Source organism: Sorex fumeus, unplaced genomic scaffold (genome assembly GCF_029834395.1).
Source record: "Sorex fumeus unplaced genomic scaffold, SorFum_2.1 ptg000120l, whole genome shotgun sequence".
Classification (NCBI taxonomy): Eukaryota; Metazoa; Chordata; class Mammalia; order Eulipotyphla; family Soricidae; genus Sorex; species Sorex fumeus.
Window position 1 is genome coordinate 2084846 of NW_026606177.1, and position 17655 is coordinate 2102500.

Genomic DNA, 17655 nt, shown 5'->3' on the forward strand with positions numbered 1-17655 from the left:
ATCCACCCAGGGGAACTGGAGGTGGGGGTGGAGGGAGCATGGGGGGGGCTCATGGACAAAACCAAACCCGGCTTCCTCCTGACGGTGTCTACGGGCAGCTCGAGTGAGCGTGCCGGGCCGCCCTGGGGTTCCCTGTGGAATGTGCCCACCCCAACTTGGAAAGAGGACCCTTGGGTAAGATCAGGTCAGAGCAAAGGCCCCCAAGAGGGAGTGGGGCGGGGGCAAGTTCCAAAGACAATTGTCCTTTGAAAAGTACTCGGGGCTGTGCCCCAGAACAGATGACTGGTTAAAGAAACTTTGGTACATCTCCACAATGGAGTATTATGCAGCTGTTAGAAAAGATGAAGTCATGAAATTTACATACAAGTGGTACTACATGGACAGTATCATACTAAGTGAAATGAGTCAGAAAGAGAGAGACAGACATAGAATGATTGCATTCATCTGGGGAATATAAAGTATTAAAATAGGAGACTAACACCCAAGAATAGCCGAGATAAGTACCAGGAGGTTTACTCCATGGCTTGGAGGCCAGCCGGGCATTCTAGGGGGAACGGCAGCTTAGATAGAGAAGGGAGCACCAAATAAAGGGTGTTGGGAGGTTCCTCGCAGGATAGGAGATGTGTGATGAGAGTAGACTATAGACCGAACATGATCGCCACTCAATGTCTCTTTTGCAAACCACAGCACTCAAAAGGAGAGAGAGAGAACAAAAGGGAATGCCCTGCCACAGAGGCAGGGTGGGATGGGGGGGATGGGGGGGTGGGAGGGATACTGGGAGTATTGGAGGTGGAGAATGGGCAGTGGTGGAGGGATGGGTACTCGATCATTGTATAACTGAAACCCAAGCACAAAAAGTTGTAAGTCTACAACTGTACCCCATGGTGTTTCACTAATAAAAAATTAAGAAAGAAAGAAAGAAAGAAAGAAAGAAAGAAAGAAAGAAAGAAAGAAAGAAAGAAAAGTACTCGGGGTCAAGACGAAGAGTGAGTGGGGAGAAGGGGCACTCAGGATCACACCCTCAGAGGGCCCCACTGCTGCCCCCTGGAATCCTGCCCACCTGCTCAGGCAGCCAGAGACAGCTCCCCCGGCCTGTGCCAACAGCTCCCTCCCCCTCCCGTGATGGGGAGCCCCAGCCAGCCGCTCTGCTGTCCTATATAAGGAGCCCCCAATTCCAGTGACACAGTGGTGGGAGCACAGCAACACGCACCCCCTGAGACCCCAGACACTTCAAGAGGGGCAGGACCGTGGCTCACCCCAATGCCCAGCCAGCTCCCCGCAGCTCCCAGGTGTCCCGGAACTCCAGGGGTGTGGAAGGACAACCCAGGGCACCCCCCAGAAGAGTTTCCTTCCCCGAGCTCTCGAGTACCTGAAACACTCCCCACATCCGGCTCCCCAGGGCTGTGAGAGCTGCAGGCCGGGGCGTCCAGGGGAAGGGACCCCAACACAGGCTGGAGGCTGCAGTCAAGAAGGAGCGGGGTCCCCCGCAGGAGCAGAGGTACAACCCGCCTTTGTGGAGTGGGTCACACTCCGGAGAGTCCAACTCCGAGGGGACCACGTGGGGAGGTCAGGGCAGTAGACTCCGGGGTCCTGCCGGGACCCACACACAGATGCAGGACACTGTCCAACAACCGAAAGGGGGTCTCCGGCCACTGGGCACATGCCCGCCAGTCACACAGCATGACTCACTACAGCCCGGAGGTGGAAGAGGTCAGTGTCCTAGGACAGTGAGGCAGCAGCGTCACCCATACCAAGGTCAGTCCACGGAGCATCAGACCACAGGGCGTCATCCTACATAGCACCAGCCCACGCAGCCTCTGTTCATTTTTGTCTGCAAAACGTGAGCACACAGAGCATGAGTCCAGAGAGCATCTGTCCACGGAATGTCAGTCCACGGAATACCAGCCCACACAGTGTCAGCTCATTTCAGTCCACAGAGAGCCAGCCTACAGAATGTCAGTTCATTTCAGTCCACGGAACGTCAGCCTACAGCGTGTCAGTCCACAGAGCCTCAGTCCACGAGCATCAGTGTGTGGAGTGTCAGTCCACAGAATGTGAGTCCACGGAGAGTCAGCCTATGGAGTGTCAGTCCATGGAGCGTCAGTCCATGGGACGCCAGTTCACAGAGCATCAATCCACATAGTATCAGTCCACGGAGCGTCAGTCCACGGAATGTCAGTTCATAGTACGTCAACCTACGAAGTGTCAGTCCACAGGGTGTCAGTCCATGGGCGTCAGTCCACAGATCATCAATCCACGTAGTATCAGTCCACAGGGCATCAGTCCACAGGATGTCAGCCCATGGGGTATCAGTCCACCGAGTGTCAACTCACAAGGCATCAGTCCACAGAATATCAATCCACTGAGCATCAGTCCACAAAGTGTGAGTCCACAACACATCAGTTCACTTAAGTCCATCCAGCATCAGCCCATTGATCATCAGCCTACAGAGCATCTGTCCACGTCAATTCATGCAGTATTAGTCCATGGACGGTCATTCCAAGTGGCTCTCCACGAGTCCTCAAGAAGGAAGGGTGTTGTGAGTCTGGACACACACTGGGGGGCCTTGAGGATCCGATGCTGGGAGACAGAGGGAGTTCGCCCCCAGGACATGAACTCTAGTTCAATTCTAGAGGTGCCCCAAAACAGGAGAGAAGGCAGGGAGGTGCTAGGGGAAGGAATGAGGGGCGGGAGGTGGGGGGAGGGGCGGGAGAAGGGAGAGATGGGAAGGACGGGGAGGAAGGAGGGTGTTTCTATCAGGGACAAGGGTCAGTGTGGTGGGCTGGGGTGACAGGACAGCTAGCAGGGTTCTTGCCTTCATATGGCCAACCTGAGTCCCCAAGCCCACCAGGAGTGATGCCTGAGCACAAAGCCAGGCGTAAGCCCTAAGCATCACTAGCTATGACCCAAACACAAAACCAAAAAATCAGTTTTGGGAAGACACCGGAGCTGGGGGGGGGGGGGGCGGGGGCGGGGTATATCCGGGGTGCCACTGGCGGGCTGAGTACCCTGACCCGCACACCTGAGAACAGGTAGAAAGGTTCAACAGAACCCAAATGCCCAGGCCCCTGGGCACTGGCCTGAAGGGCATGACACAGTAACAGTTAACCTAAGAGTGGTGGGCCCTCGGGGACCCTCAGGCGGTGGCCCTTTAACGGGACACCCAGGGTGGCCTCAATCAGGAATTGCAGGTTCCATCCCCAAGTGCCCGATGCCAGCTCCCACCCAGGACCCTAGGAGCGAACCAACCCAAAGCAACGGGTCAAGAACAAGGCGCTTGCCTCTGAACACAAGTGGCAGGGTGCCCAGCCCATCCACCTCTCCCCGACGAAGGCCTATTTCAAATGTCCAGTTCTGGGTTAGAGAGAGCACAGGGCTAAGGTGCTAGCCTTGCTTGTGGCCACCCCGGCACCAACAGGAGTGACCCCTGAGCTCAGCGCATAGCCGGGTGTGGCCCCCAAATCAAACAGAATGGGCACCCCTCGGGAAGCCCCGCTCTCACCGCCTCCACGGGTCCCCACCCCTGCCCAGAACCCCCAGGTCTGGTCCCAGGTGAGACCCACAACCTCGGGCCCTGCATCAACCAGCAGGAGCCAACAGAGCAGTCACGGGGGTCCCCAGCCCCCACCCCAGACCCCACATGCCAGCTCGCAGAGATGACAGTTCCACAGCACCTGGGGGGCAGCTCCCTCGGGTGACTCCCAACCCCCCGTAGGCTTCTCCCCACCCTGCTCCCATCCCACTGCCAGCCTAGTTCTGTCTGGATCAACTCTGGGTCAACACCGGCCCGCTCTTAAAACCATAAGGGCAATTACACAGGCTGGGGGCGTCGGGTACACTTACTGCCCCCCCCTCCAATCCATAGAGACCACCTCAAGTCCAAGGCTGCACAGACAAGCTTCTCTGGGTGAGGACAGGGTGATGGGGCTGGAGAGGTTCCTGCTGCCCCCCGATGTGGCCATTCCCTGTGCCCCCCAGAGAGGAGAGAAGGAACAGGCTGGGGTGGATGCCACCCCTCCCCCCAGCACGTCCTGAAGCTTCTCTGCATTTGTCAACTTGTCACCTTTGCGGCATGCCAAGGATCAACACTTGCTCCTGGGGTCTACGGGCCGGTCACTGGGCCCCCAGAAGCCACCGACGACTCAGACCCCTTAAGGGTGGAGCCCTGAGTCAGGAGGACTCCCAGGCCCATCACTGACCCTGTGCCCCTCTGGCTCTTCCTTGGGAAGCCCCAGAAGCTCCCACCGTTACATCTTGTCCACGCAGGCCTGGAGTGGACTTTGGATGTCCACGCACGCCTCAGGTCCGGCTCACCTCCCGGCCTCGGTGTCTGGCCAGCAGCGGTCAGGCTCCAGCAATCCAGAGAAGGGACATCGGGGGTCGGAGCGATAGCACATCTGGGAGGGCTTTTGCCTTGCACGCGGCCAAGCCGGGTTCGATTCCCAGCATCCCATATGGTCCCCCAAGCACCGCCAGGAGTAATTCCTGAGTACAGAGCCAGGAAGAACCCCTGAGCATCGCTGGGTGTGACCCAAAAAGAAAAAAAGGCACAGGGGGTGGCTACCCTGGCTTTTCTGACTGAAGGGGCCATTTCTGGGGGCCATGTCTGGGCCCCCTGCCGTCCGTGACGAAGTCCAAGGGGAAAACCATCCAAAAGCCATAAAAAATTGGAGGCAGAGACGGGAGGTTTGGGGGGAACAGGCTCAGACCTCAGCCCACACCTTAGCTCTGCAGTCACTGACCTTTTGATGAGCCCTGGGATCCTCGTGAGCAAAAGTTGAGGGTCTCCACTTCCTGGGGACACTGATCCGGTGTCTGAGACCACCTGCCCAGACACCGCTGGCTGGTGGGAGAATAAGGGGGCGCCAGGTGCAGGGTGGGGTCCTGCCCCCTCACCACACTTCCTAGGTGCCCAACATGGGGATGGGAGTGGGAGACCCCTAGGAAATCGGGGTCCCAAACTCTCAATAGCTCACTGCCCCTTCACCTTCATGCTTGTCTTTGCCTCAGTTTCCCCAATAGCTCATGACTGGGTCTGAACAGACGTTGGCTGAAGATCCTCAGGGGACAGGGAGTGGGGGGCTCAGCTGTGGGGTCCCCAGGGCCAGGGGAGACACGGAGGTGATGTAGTGAGGGCTGAGGCAGAGGATGGGGTGAGCGGGACCCTCGCAGCACACAGAGCTGCCCGGCCCCAGGGCAATGGCCCAGGGATGCTCCCCGGGACCTTGTGACGGTCCCCCGAGTGCTCCCGGGGCTGCCCCTGAGCACGGAGCCAGGATGAGCCCTGAGCACCACTGGGCGTCCCTCACACGCACCCCAAATAAATACGTAAAATAAATTTTCACCAAAGGAAACAAAATTGGTAAGCACAAGCCTGGACTCTCTCTCCAGAGGGTCACCCCCACCGGACCAGGTGGCTCCCACAAGTTTCAAACACGAGCCCAAAAAGTGGGCCTGGATGGTCAGCGGTCAGTGGTGAGTGGTCAGCATGTCTCTGAGTGAGGACGCAGGAGGCGTGTTCCTCCGCAGAGGGTAAGCTGAGGCCCTGTGCAGACATGAAGGGAGCGTGTGCTTCTGTTAGCATGGGATTTCCTTCTCGGACCTCCAGCAAAACTTCCCAAGGGGCCACTAGGGTCACGCTGGGGGAGACCATCCGGGCCTCCCAGCCTCAGTTTCCCCTCTCCCACATGCCTCAGGTGGAGGAGAGACAGTCCCGCTGATCTCAAGCCCTTCTCAGGTCACTCTGGCCAGGTGAACCCCCACTCTGGGTTCTGCCACTCTCCCGGAGACCCCCCACCCCACCCCATCCCCACCCAGGTGGCCACGGTCACCCGGGTCCCGGCCGATCTGCCCAGACGGCTCTGCTGTGGCCGCGGCCAGCGCGGGCTCCTGCATCCGCCAACTGCTTGAAAGCACTACAGCCAGGGCCGCATTAAAAATTAATTACACATGCTATTTTATTGCCAGTGCATAATGTAACGAGCACCAGCTGTGCTAAACAGCCAAACTCCTTTTTAAGACAGCTATTAAAAAAAAAAGGCAAAAGAAAGAAAGAAAAAGGAAGGAAAGAAAAAGAAACTGCGCTCACAAACGGCCGTCCTGACAGCAGAAACCGGCGCATCTCGGGCGGGTGTGAGGGGCCTTCGGGTGGGCCGGGAGAGAAGGACCCGCTCGCACAGCACCGTCATGCCGGTAGGTGCCCGGTCCCCGCCCCCGGCCCCTCCTTCCCCTGCCCCTCCCGGCCCTGGCTACGGGAGTGTCTGGCTGGGGGTGGCGAGGGGTGGGAGACACCTCTGGAGACCCCAAGCAAGGTCCACACCCTCCATCGCCTCCACCAATCCGGGCCGTCCGTTCCCTCCCTCCCGGGGGCCTGGCAGCCGACCGGACATCTCCAGGACGTCCTCCCAAGGGATGTCCAGCAACACCCCCCTGAAAAGCAAGCAGACACCCCAGACACACCGGCAGGCTGCCCTGCAGTCCTCAGCTGCTCAGCGCTGGACGTCCAGGGGCACAGCGGACAGAGGACCCGGCATTGCCGAGAACCCCCCTACCAGAGCCCACCCTGCCTGCACAGGGAGGTCCAGCGAGCCCCGCGGGATTCTGGAAGAAGCATTGTGGGGGGGAGATGCAGATGCCCCCCGCCATCTCCCTTGGTGGCCCCCCATACTCACCCCACCCGCCACTGTCTCCAGGGAGGCCCCCCGCCGCCCCCCGCCCCGCTGAGGGTGGTGTTGGCGGGGGCCTGGCCAGCGCGGCCTCTGGGTCCGCGTCGCCCTTTGGCGTCCCAGGGTCCTTGGTGCTAATCAAACCCAGTCTGGAGAACAGCTCCGGCCCACTGGCCGTCCCGGTACGGAGCGTACAAAGCACAGACCATATCATTAACATAAAACTTCCCGAAATAAGGCCCCTTTCCAGACAGACTGTATTAATTGCATCAAGCTTGCACGGCGAGGGTGGTCTCGTTCACGGAGAGCCATTGGACGGCTGCGCCATAAAAACCAACACCAAGAGTGCCCTGGGAGGTGGGGGCGGGTGGGGGTGGGTGGGGGTGGGCAGGGGCCCGGCCACCACCTCCTCACAGCCCTGCTATTTATTTGCGAACAGGTATTCTTTTATCTTTATTGTCCCTTTAACCCATGCCAAGAAACCCCAGACGAGTTAAATAACACAGCAAGCACAATTTCAGGAGAAAAGTAAATTGAATTTAACTTTACAAGATTGCCCTGTGATTCCAGCGGATGCTAATGGCGGCGACTCCCTCGATTAAATCCAAACACTCGCACCTCCCCGCACGCGGAGTTCTGGGGGAGACCGCCCCCCAACACCCACCCCGTGCATGCATGGACCCGTCCCCCGCCGGCCCGGCGGGCGGCTGACCATGGGCGGCTCCCCGGAATTCCTTCGCTTCCCTCCCCCGCTCCCCACCTCAGGGCAGGGCCCGAGCCAGCAGGAGGCTGCGGCTCTCAGGACAGAAACCGGGGGTCCAGCTTCAAGGGCGGGGAGGGTCCCCGCACCACAAAGGAGGGCCAAAGACTCTCTCTGCTCCCTCATGAACTCCTCAGTACCGGGTTCAATTCTCAGTAGCTCATTTAAGCCAGCCTTCCATGAGCCACAGCAAACGCCCAGGTGCAGGTGGGGAAACTGAGGCAGAGACAAGCAGCTCCTTTACTCTCGCAGCAGAGTCAGGGGGGGCTAGGGGGCACCAGAGTCTGTGGGTCTAATACTGTGAGGCCCCCGGCCACAGCCTGGGACCCCGGTCGTGCCAGGCCCCACTCAGCAACTGAAACAAATGGTCAGACTCATTTCAGACACAAACAGAGGAGGCTTGCTATTAAATACGACATCTTGGAGCTGATGAGATGGTCCAGCGGGTAGGGCACTTACTTGGCAAGTGGCTGGCACAGGTTAGAACCCGCATCCCTTATGGTCCCCTAATCCCCTCCAGGAGGGAGCCCTGAGCCCAGAACCAGGTGTAATCCTTGAGCACAAAGCCAGGAGTAAGTCCTGAGCACCGCTGGGTGTAGCCCAAAAACAAAACAATTATTTTTTTTAATCTAAAAAATAAAAGTGATCATTTCTCCTTGTGGGCGTGTGCGCATAGCACACACGGACAAATGCCGGTTTGCAGAATGAGGAAACTGAGACAGAGAAAGAGTCCCAAAGGCTTGGTGGCCAGGTAGCTGAGAGATGCCCGAACTTACGTGGCCTATCACACCCCCTTTTCAGAAAAGAGATCACGCAGCACCTCCTGGGATTCGATCTTTTCGAAGAGGACACCCAGGAAGGACCCCCCACATGCACCCGAGGCTGCCACCTCACCCGTTCCAATGCTCCCTGGGGAGGGAGCATAGAATCACCGACTCAGGAAATACTGGGGTTCAGTAGGGGACCAGGACATCAGTCCAGCCCCTGGCTGCTGAGGAAGGAGCACCTGGGACATCCCGCATTTCAGTCAAGTCTAAAGGGGCCCCTGAGTCCCTTCCCCCATCGGAGGGTGGGGGGGGCACGTCCGGGGAGGTGCGCCGTTGGAGGAGCTGGCAGCCCAATCTGTGCGCACGCGCACGTGCACACACACGCACACACACGCACACACACACACACACACACACACACCTGTGTGGCTTGCTCCCCCTAAAATCACATCCGTCTATAAATAACCGTGAGTGCCTTCACGGGCATGCAATTAACCTGTGTGAAGTGCGCGTACACTGGGGCTTTCCCTATTAATTTGAAGAGCCAGTTCAGCACATGCATATCCGAAGGGGGAGAGATCGAGCGGGGACGGCGAGGCCCGCTTCCCTGCCCGCTCCGGGGCAGGTGCTGACACCCGCCCAGCTCCTCATTAACCAGGCACGCGACAGCCCCGGCCAGCAGCCGTGCCAGGGGAGCAGACACACGGAAGGACCGAGCAGGAAGCAGGCGCCCTGCGCTCTGAGCCGGCGGAAACACAGGACAGGCCAGCCGCGAACTCTGACCTCCAAGGGATGAGCCAGTGCCAGGAGGTCTGGGTGACAGGCCACAGCCCTGCTCCACTCTGCGTGTCCGTGCCCGGTCAGTGCCCCCTTAATGCCAGCCTGCCTGCAAGCTGGGAGCCCCTGGCATGATCCCCTCTGGGTTTCCACACTGTTTCCAAGTAGGTGCCTTCTGGAGGAAAGAGGAGTCCAGGAGTGAGTGAGTGAGTGAGTGGACAGAGTAATGAATGAATGAATGAATGAATGAAATGAGCCGTTGCATGACTGAATGGGTGAGTGAATGAGTGAATGAGTGGGTGAGGGAACGAATAAATGCGTGAATGAATGAGTAGGTGACTGAATGAATGAAGATATGGAGAAGTGAGTGGTGTGTGAACGAATGACTGACTCTATGGGGGTGAGTGAATGAATGACTGCCTTGCTGAGTGCGTGTGAGCTGGGGTGCTCGGCCTCTGGGCTCCTTTCCTTACCCGCAGGCTGGGGTGCCACAGCGCCTGCCTGGCCCCTGGGGAGGGCTGGTGGCCAGCCCAGGGTTCGTCGGGTGCAGGAGGAGAGAAGGCGAGAGGCCACGCACGGGCAGTGAGGAGAGCTCTGGGCTCCCGGCCCCACCCCAGCCCTCACCTCCCTGTGCAAAACGGGGGAGCCACTCCCGCTGGGCTGGCCGGAGGGGCCCCCACAGCCGGGCATGCCTGCGCTGGTCTTGGACACTCAGACTGACCTCAACCTTGGACGGTGCGGCCCCCCCACACCTGGCTGCCCGAGTGTCCCCTATCCGGCCCGTGGGGACCTGGCACTGACACCAGCATGGGGGCCACCAGGAGATCATTGCCCTCGGCAGAGCTGGGGCGCCAGGGCCACCATTCCACGCTGTCCCACTGAGCATCCTCCCACGGCCCGAAGTACCGAAGAGGCTGCACCGTGCTGGCACCGCCCAGCCCGCCAGACCCCGCAAGGGATGCCCCAGGGCCCAGCGCCCACTCTGGTGGCTATACCCGGCATGTCCCAATGCGGGACCCCCCGACGGGCGCCAGCATGTGCCCTGGGGGAGAAGGGAGTGGAGGGACGGGCCAGGCTGTCCACGGGCCCCTGCCTGCCCCTCTGTGGGATGGCCACACTGGCCCCCGGGCAAGGCGTGCACCCCCACGGCAGGTGCCCGCCCTCCCTGCCCACACCCACCCCGCTCTCCCTCCTCCCTGGGCGCGGCCACAGGGCACCCCAAGCCGAGCGACTGTTGTTTTTTTTTTTGCTCCCTCTTAATGGACAACACATCCCCTCAAAGAGACGCTTGGCATTCGGGACGGCTCGGCGAGCTACACAGACAGCCAAGGAATCTTCTAGCAGAGTCTGGGCGCTGAGGGGGGTGGGCCGTGGGGAGGTGGGGAGGCGGTGGTGAGGGCAGAAACCACCTCAGATGTTCAGCGTTATCCAATTAAGCCGCAGCCCCACGACCCCGGGGGGAGAGAGAGCGAGACGGGCTGGGGCCGGGGCCAGGGCCGGGGGCCGGTTCAAGCAAGGCCTGCTGGGAGACGCTCCCAGGACGGGAAGGGCCGGGGTGGGGGGACCCGCGGGCCCAGGGGGCAGGGCCCAGGGGCGCCGTGCCGTGGACCGCCTTGCTGTCACCCCCCACCCCAATGCCTTGTGGGGGGCGGGGGAGGGTCCCCCACACGCCCCAGCCCTGCCCGGCGCGCCCCCCGCGAGCCCGCCCCCCACGCGGCCGGCGTCGTTGGTTACCTGACAACTGACACTGACATCCAAAGGGAGCCTCCGTCTGACCCTCACCCTGAGGCCCGTCCCCCAGGCCGGGCCGCGCGCCGCAGCAGGCCAGAGGGAAGCAGGGCTGCAGGGCGCCCAGGGCGCGCAGCGGAGAAGAGATGACGGAGGTGGGAGGGTGGGAGGAGGCGGCTATGGGGGTCATCGCGGGCAGCTGTGCAGGCCTGCACGGCCCTACAGAGAAAACAATAGAAAAGACTGGTCAGTGGTGCCCTGCCACGGGCGGGCGGGAGAGGCGGGGGCTGGGGGGTCCCCGGGGGCCACGCGGCCGACAGCGGGCACGGCCAGGGGCGCACCCGGGGGGCCAGGGGGCCCTGCTGGTGCTGTCCCAGGCCAGCTCCCGCCCCTGGGTGGGAGGGCGGCCTAGTGCTGGGCACACGCCCAGAGGCTGGCGGGGCCCCATGGTAAGTGCTCCGGAGTCCTTGGAGGCTTCGCTATCCCCCGTTCGGCCACCCCATCTGCAGGAGCCGGGCGGGCAGTCGGCCACCCGCTCCGTCACTGCCAGGTCCGAGGCAGCCGGGCCCAGGGCATGGCCTGGAGTCGCGCTCCCTCCAGCACGGGAGCCCGGAGCCTTCTAGAAGCTCTGGCTTGCAGCTCTCCTGGCCATTCTGGCCTGCGCGGAGAGCCCACCAGGTGGCCAGGGGCCACAGCCTTCCTCGCCCGCAGCCCAGCCCCACGCCCGGGCTCTCCCTGCGGCCCGGCCTGGGTTTGATTTGGCCTTTATCTTCAACGGCTCCGAGACCACCGGGGCAAAGCATGTGAGTGAAGCCTCTGCCAAAACCACAAGTGAAGAAGCCGCATTCCCTGGGCGCGTGATTGAACGGGAGGGCGGCCTCGGAGAGACAAAGAGAAAACAGCAGCTCCGGGGAGGGGGGGAGGCCTGCCCACTGCACAGACCCCGGGCGGGACTCCCCATCCTATCCAGGCGGCGTGGAGCGCCCCCAATCCCCCCACCCCGCGGCACGCAGGGCAGGCCCCCGGCATGTGGAAACAGCCTCTAGGTCCTGCCAGGACCTCCAGGCTCTCTGCACCCCCGAGCCCCCCAAGACTATGTGAGCCAGGACCCCAGGGCCAGTCTGCACCAGAAGTTTCCAAGCTGCCATCCCATCCCAGGGGTGATGGGCCAGTGATACTCCTCCCCGGGGGGCCTGCCCAAGGCCCCCACTCGCAGGCCAAGCCGTAGGGCAATGCCCCAGGCATTGGCACTGGTCACTGGGCAGGGCTGAACCTGCTGCTCCATGTTCCCTGTGGCCTCAGCTGGCCGGGAAACAGGCTCTGACCAGTCCCAGCCTGGACATGTCACAGCAGCGACCCCGTCGGCTCCCGGTGTCAGCGCGGCCTTTTGCACATAGAAGGTTCTGGAGCATCGAGCCGAGAGCCTGTTCACAGCTCCCACCAGCCCCCTGGTGCAGCCAGGAAAACCAGCCCCCATGCATGGGGGAAACTGAGGCACAAGCCACTGGGGTGGGCCACGCACACAGCACGTGTCTGAGGCATGGGAAGCTTGGGCAGGAGGGAGAAGGAAGCAGGGCACCCCACCTTGGGCACAGCCTCACCCCGCCTCGGCGTTGCCACCAGCCAAGGGGGTGGCCAGAGAGATGGCTCATGGCCTGTCCACGTGGGGCACCAGGTCCAGTTCCCATAGGGCAGGTCACCAAGCCCTGCCAGGCGCCTCCCAGAGGTCAAACCCAGTCAGGAAACGCAGAAGGAGCCTCTGAGAAGCCCGGGCCCAGCCCCTCTCCTCACTGCTTCCTGGAAGAGGGGAGGGTACCTGTTTAAGACCCTCACCTGCTTGGGGCCACACTCAGCAGTGCTCGGAGGATACCCACTCCCCCGCGAGTGCTGCCAGGGGCCTGCAAGTGGAGCAGCTGCTGTTAGCCCTTCGCCCGTTCCAGTGCTGTCCCTGATTCCATCCCAGAACAAGGCCCCGTGGGCTCAGAGCACGCTGCCAGCCTTACAAGGCCCTGCCTGCCGGGCACGACACAGAGCACAGAACCGTCCTTCTGCAGCTGGGGATGGGGAGGAGAACCCCACGCTCGGGAACTGGATGGGCACAGGCAGGCCCCCAGGAGCCGCAGAGGAAGCCCAGACACAGAGCCCAGCTTCCCACAGCGGCCAAATGAAGGGCTAGAAAAATAAGGCCCTGGTTGGCTCTGGACCTCTTACCCCAAAGTCTACCTCCTCCAGGAGGGAAAGTTGAAAGAAAGCCGAAATCTAACCTCTCCCGTAAACCCAACGAGCTTCCTTTCAGGCCGCTGTTAGAACAACCCCACCCCCCCCAAAAAAAAATTAAAAATTAAAATCACTCATGGCTCATGCCCCGCCACCCCAAAGGGGTCCACAGAGTCAAATCCTGTCCAAAAAGGTGCAGCAGGAGAAAGGCTAATAAAAGTGAGGGTCCCCGAAGCCCCCCACTCGGCTGGCCCAAACAGCAGGGGGGCGCCCAGGGGACCCCATCTCGCATCCACAGGGTCCCTGCAGATGTGCCAGCTGCTTCTGCACATGCGCGATGCTCAGGAACACGCCCACACCCACGAGCCCGCAGACACACACACACACACACACAGAAGGCTGGAGGGCGTGCCAGGCGGTGCCAGCGCCCCGAGCAGGCAGGGGCTCCGCGGGCAGCCCCTCCCCCAGGCCGGGTGCGAGGCCAGCCCGCAGAGGGCACACACACACACCCCGAGATGTATATTTTTCTCCCTACCCGTGCCTTTCAATTGATACGTTTCTGAAGCCAAGAACTCCTACTGATCCTGCAAAAATGAGTCATAGATCCAGGAGGGAGACAGACCAGACGGGGGGCCAGGGCTGGTGAGTGAGGGCCACTGGCAAGGAAACCTGACAATCCCTGCGCCCCCCTCCCCCCATGCCAAGACATTAATTCTCACAAGTCGGAGAAAATTACTATGCATGAATGCAAAAAGCATGATCAGGAGTAATTAACATGGCTTCATATGCAAATTTTATTAATGCAGAAGTACAAAGTCATTATGCAAATGAAACTTACGTCAACTCTCTTGACAAATATTCATCTCTGAGGCTCAAGTTTCTTCCTTATTTATTTATTTCATTTTTTTCCCCTTCTTCTCCCCTCCCTTTTTTTTCCAGGATTGACTCTACTGGGGGGAGGGTCATGGGGGGGTGGTGAGTGTGGGGGGGGTGATCACGCTGACTGCCCGCTCACCCGCCGGCCCCAGGACTATCTGTCAAGTTTGCAAAGTTGTTTTTCAACCAGAGAAATGTTTTCTCGCATTGTTGATTTTTTTTTTGGGTGGGGAGGTGGGTGTCAGGCAGGTACACAGCAGGTCATAGGAGAAACGGGGTGGGGGGGGGGTTATTTTTAATTTTAAAGGAGAAAAAAAAAAGCTCTGAGCAGCAGCAGCCGGTCAGCCAATCAAAACGCCAGCACAGTAATGAGGGCGATTGATGGCTGTTTGGCTTTTTACTGCAGGGTAATGAACTAGAATCCAGTCTGAGGAGGGGGGGCAAATATGAATATTCATGAGCCTGGGCTCCTGCCTTTGATGATTAAAGAAATTTTTAATATTCAAATAAGCGTTTGCCAAGTGATTAACAAAGAACAAGCACGCAGAAATATGGAAATGCAGCCGGGAAAGATTTGAGAGGCGAACAGACTGGGGGAAAGACAGCCCCAAATTTCATAAACAAGATAGGCAGATAACCCGATTCGCACGCAGGCAAATAAAAACATTTCTTGCGGATCGCTTAAATATTTTGCCAGCGACTTTGTCTTAAGGAGGATAAAAAAATGCTATGTATGACGGAGGTGCGGGTAGGGGCACCGGGAGCCGGGGAGGGAGGGAGGGAGGGAGGGAACATGGAGCACTCCCATTTAAGAGTCATTATCCCCCACCCTGGCCCAGGTCCCCCCCACCCCGACGGGAAATCGGGACTCTTTTTCCGGTTTGCTAGAGAGAGAAGATGGAGAGGATCCAGCTAGCGCTGGAAACACACCCCCACCCCCCGCCCCGCGCCCGCTCGGTGCTGTGTGTTCGGGGTACGCAGGAGACACGCCACCCTCCGCGGCTTCCAGAGATGCGAGGGCTGGTGCCCGGGGACGTGGTGGTCCTCAGGGAGGAGGGGGCGTTTCTGGGGAGTCTGGATGCTCTGCTCTCAACACAGGTGCGGAGCAAAAAGGAACACGGGCGCCCAGCGGCTTGGCAAGAACCCCCACGGCAGCAGGCACCCCTAAACCCAGACCCCGAGGCGGCCCGGCAGCCCTCCCCGCCCCTCCGAACGCCACACGCATACCCCCCCACCCACCCAAGCCCTGCAGGCTCCCTCGCTGTCTGTGAGGACCACACCGCGGGCGCACAGAGAGGCACATAATAACAATATTAGCTGGTAAAACGATCCTGCAGTTAAACTCCATCTAATTAGCAGGATGACATCCATTTTGGCAATTTCCTATTTGAAAGAAGCCGAGCGCTACCTTAGCGAGGACGGCAGTGGGGCTCGGGCCCGCCAGGCCCTGCTCGGTCCCCAGCCTCGGCGTCCTGGTCTCCCCGGCACGGTTCCACGCGTTGGGCTGAGACTCAGGAATCAATTGCTCCCCCTATACTATATTTTTGTTTTTTCCACGCTTGTTTTCCAAGGGCTGGGCACCAACAAAGACTGGACTTGGTAAAAACAGGTAAGAGGGAGGCTTCTAATGCAGACGGTGTTGAAGATGAAATAAAGCAAAGGACCGGCTGGAAGCCTTTCCCGGGGCTCCTGAGGGACCCCCCCCTCAAAACCTGCAAGCCCAGGGGGGCAGGTCTGGCAAGACAGGAGGGCGGGGGTGCAGCATTTAGGGGCAGCCTAGTAATTCGATGCATGGAGCTGGGCTCCCCACTCCCTCATGTCTCCTTTCTGTTCCGCAAGTCTGGGTACCAGGGCAAGGTCGTCAAGGAGCACTGAGCTTAGAGCACTGGGCTGGGCTTTGGGGGTGCCAGGAGCAGCACCCAGAGCCGAGTCCGGGATGCTAATCCCTGTCACTGTCTGCACAGCCATCAGCCTCGGGCTTCCAATCTGGGTCTCAGAGAGAAACCGTTTAAATCCACCTGCCCTTGGAAAAAGCAGCCCTGAGGGGGGTGGCTGGGGGGGGGAGGGGAGAGGGGTCTCAGGCAGGTGGGAGGGTCCTTCAGGCTGGACTGAGCATCACTGCAAGGCTGCTGCCAGGGATACTGCAGCGAGACCGGCCACCCAGAGCGTCAGGACTGCCACCTCCCGGGGCAGGGGGGGCATCACAGACCCCCTCCAGCAGCCCCTCTGCAGAAGGCCGGTCCCCAGGGGAGCAAGAAGCAGCGTTTCCAACCCCCACCAGCCTGGGGACCCCACTCAGCGAAGCACGGCTCACACTGGCTCTGCCCGCCAGCACACAGCACTCAGTGCACCCCAGAAAAGGGAGAGCTGAGGCAAAGGCGAGACCCGTCCTCCACCTGCAATGGGGCTGGGAGCACTTCTGCTGGCTACGCAGACTCACCCCTCGCCAGGTACCCGGGCACCTGCCTCTCAAGGCTGCCAACCCACCGACGACGCTCAGGCCACAGAGCCCCCCGGCACCCGGTCTCGGAGGCGGGGAGACACTCCCCAAGCCTTCTTCAGGGTCCACGAGGGCTCAGGAGAAGAAAAGCAATGAGGGGAGACAGTGCTGGGAACGGGGGACCTGGGTGGGGGGTCCTGAACCCCAACAGGAAGCCCATCCGCCCGCTCTGGGCCCAGCAGCTGCAGGGACAGGGCAGCCTTGGATTTCGCTCTGGTCTTTGGGGAAATCCCTGGAGCTTTCGAAATTGCTAGAAGGCGAATAAACACAAGCACTTGTCTCCCCGTGGGTGGCACAGAAGCACCGGCTTGGTCAGGGGGGAGACCCCCACACCAGGGTGCTCGGCCAAGTGGGAGGGCAGACAGGGACCCCAGTATGCCGGTGTGCAGCAGAGCCTGCCCACATGCACGCGCGCACACACACACGTACACACGCATACAAACACGCATACGCACACACATGCGCACACACGTATGCACACGCACACATGTGCACACACGCATACACACACAGGCATATGCACACGCATTCACACACATGCATGTGCACGCACACATACACACACGCACACAAATGCACCTCTGGGGATCAGCAGAGCCGAGGACAGTCAGAGCCGACAGGTTTTCTGAGTCTCATGAGCAAAAGCAGCTGGTCCAAGCCAAGGAGAGGAACCGGCAACCCTCCACTTGGCCTCCCGGGAGAACTGGGGACCCCCTTCCACCGCGAGCCTTCGCTGTCCTGAACCCCCAGTATCAGGGACGCTCCAGAACTGGGCCCCGCACCTCCCGTGCCACCAAGCACACGCACGCACGCAAGTGTCCCACGGCCTCCATGGGGCCCTCACCCAGCGCGCAGCCACGACACCAAGGATGGTCCTGTGCCCAGCTCTGCCCCAAGCATCCCGTGGTCAGGACCAGCACTTTCCAGTTCTCTCCCAGGCAGGGCCCAGAGGCCACCAGGCTCCAAGGACCAGCGGGGCCCTGCCTCTCTGCCCTCATCCACGCAGCCCAAGCCGGGGCCAAGGCAGCCAGGAAGAACATGGCCTGGCGACAACTCCAGATGCCCCACCCAAGCCCTCCTCCAACCCCATCTCCCTTCACATCAGTATTGACCAGGGAGTGGCCGGCAGCACTGGCCCCTGCTCTGTTGGCCCCTTCCAAGAGGTCCCTAGCAGCCAGAGAGAAAACACTGGGCCCAGAAAGTAAGTAGAGGCCCACGGGTTCCACAAAGCCCAACATGGGAATAGTTCGGGGGGGATGGAGGGGGGATGGTCAGACCTGGGGGGGCAAAGGGATGGACCCCTGTTCTGGCCATGAGAAAGCAGATTCAGGAGCAAAGAGGTTGCACAGTGGAGACGGCGCTTGG

The 17655-nt window shown here is 60.4% G+C and overlaps 1 protein-coding gene across 4 annotated transcripts in view; it reads right to left on the reverse strand.

Moving 5' to 3' along the window:
* BCL11B (BCL11 transcription factor B) overlaps positions 1-17655 on the reverse strand; it is an 88378-nt gene that overhangs the window by 40684 nt on the left and 30039 nt on the right. For 2 of the 4 annotated variants that reach the window (XM_056135490.1, XM_056135491.1), the window contains exon 3: positions 10704-10916. The exons of the other annotated variants lie outside the window; for them this stretch is intronic. In XM_056135490.1, coding sequence (XP_055991465.1) covers positions 10704-10916 — 213 coding nt within the window. The remainder of the gene's footprint in view (positions 1-10703; positions 10917-17655) is intronic. 4 annotated transcript variants of the gene reach the window in all.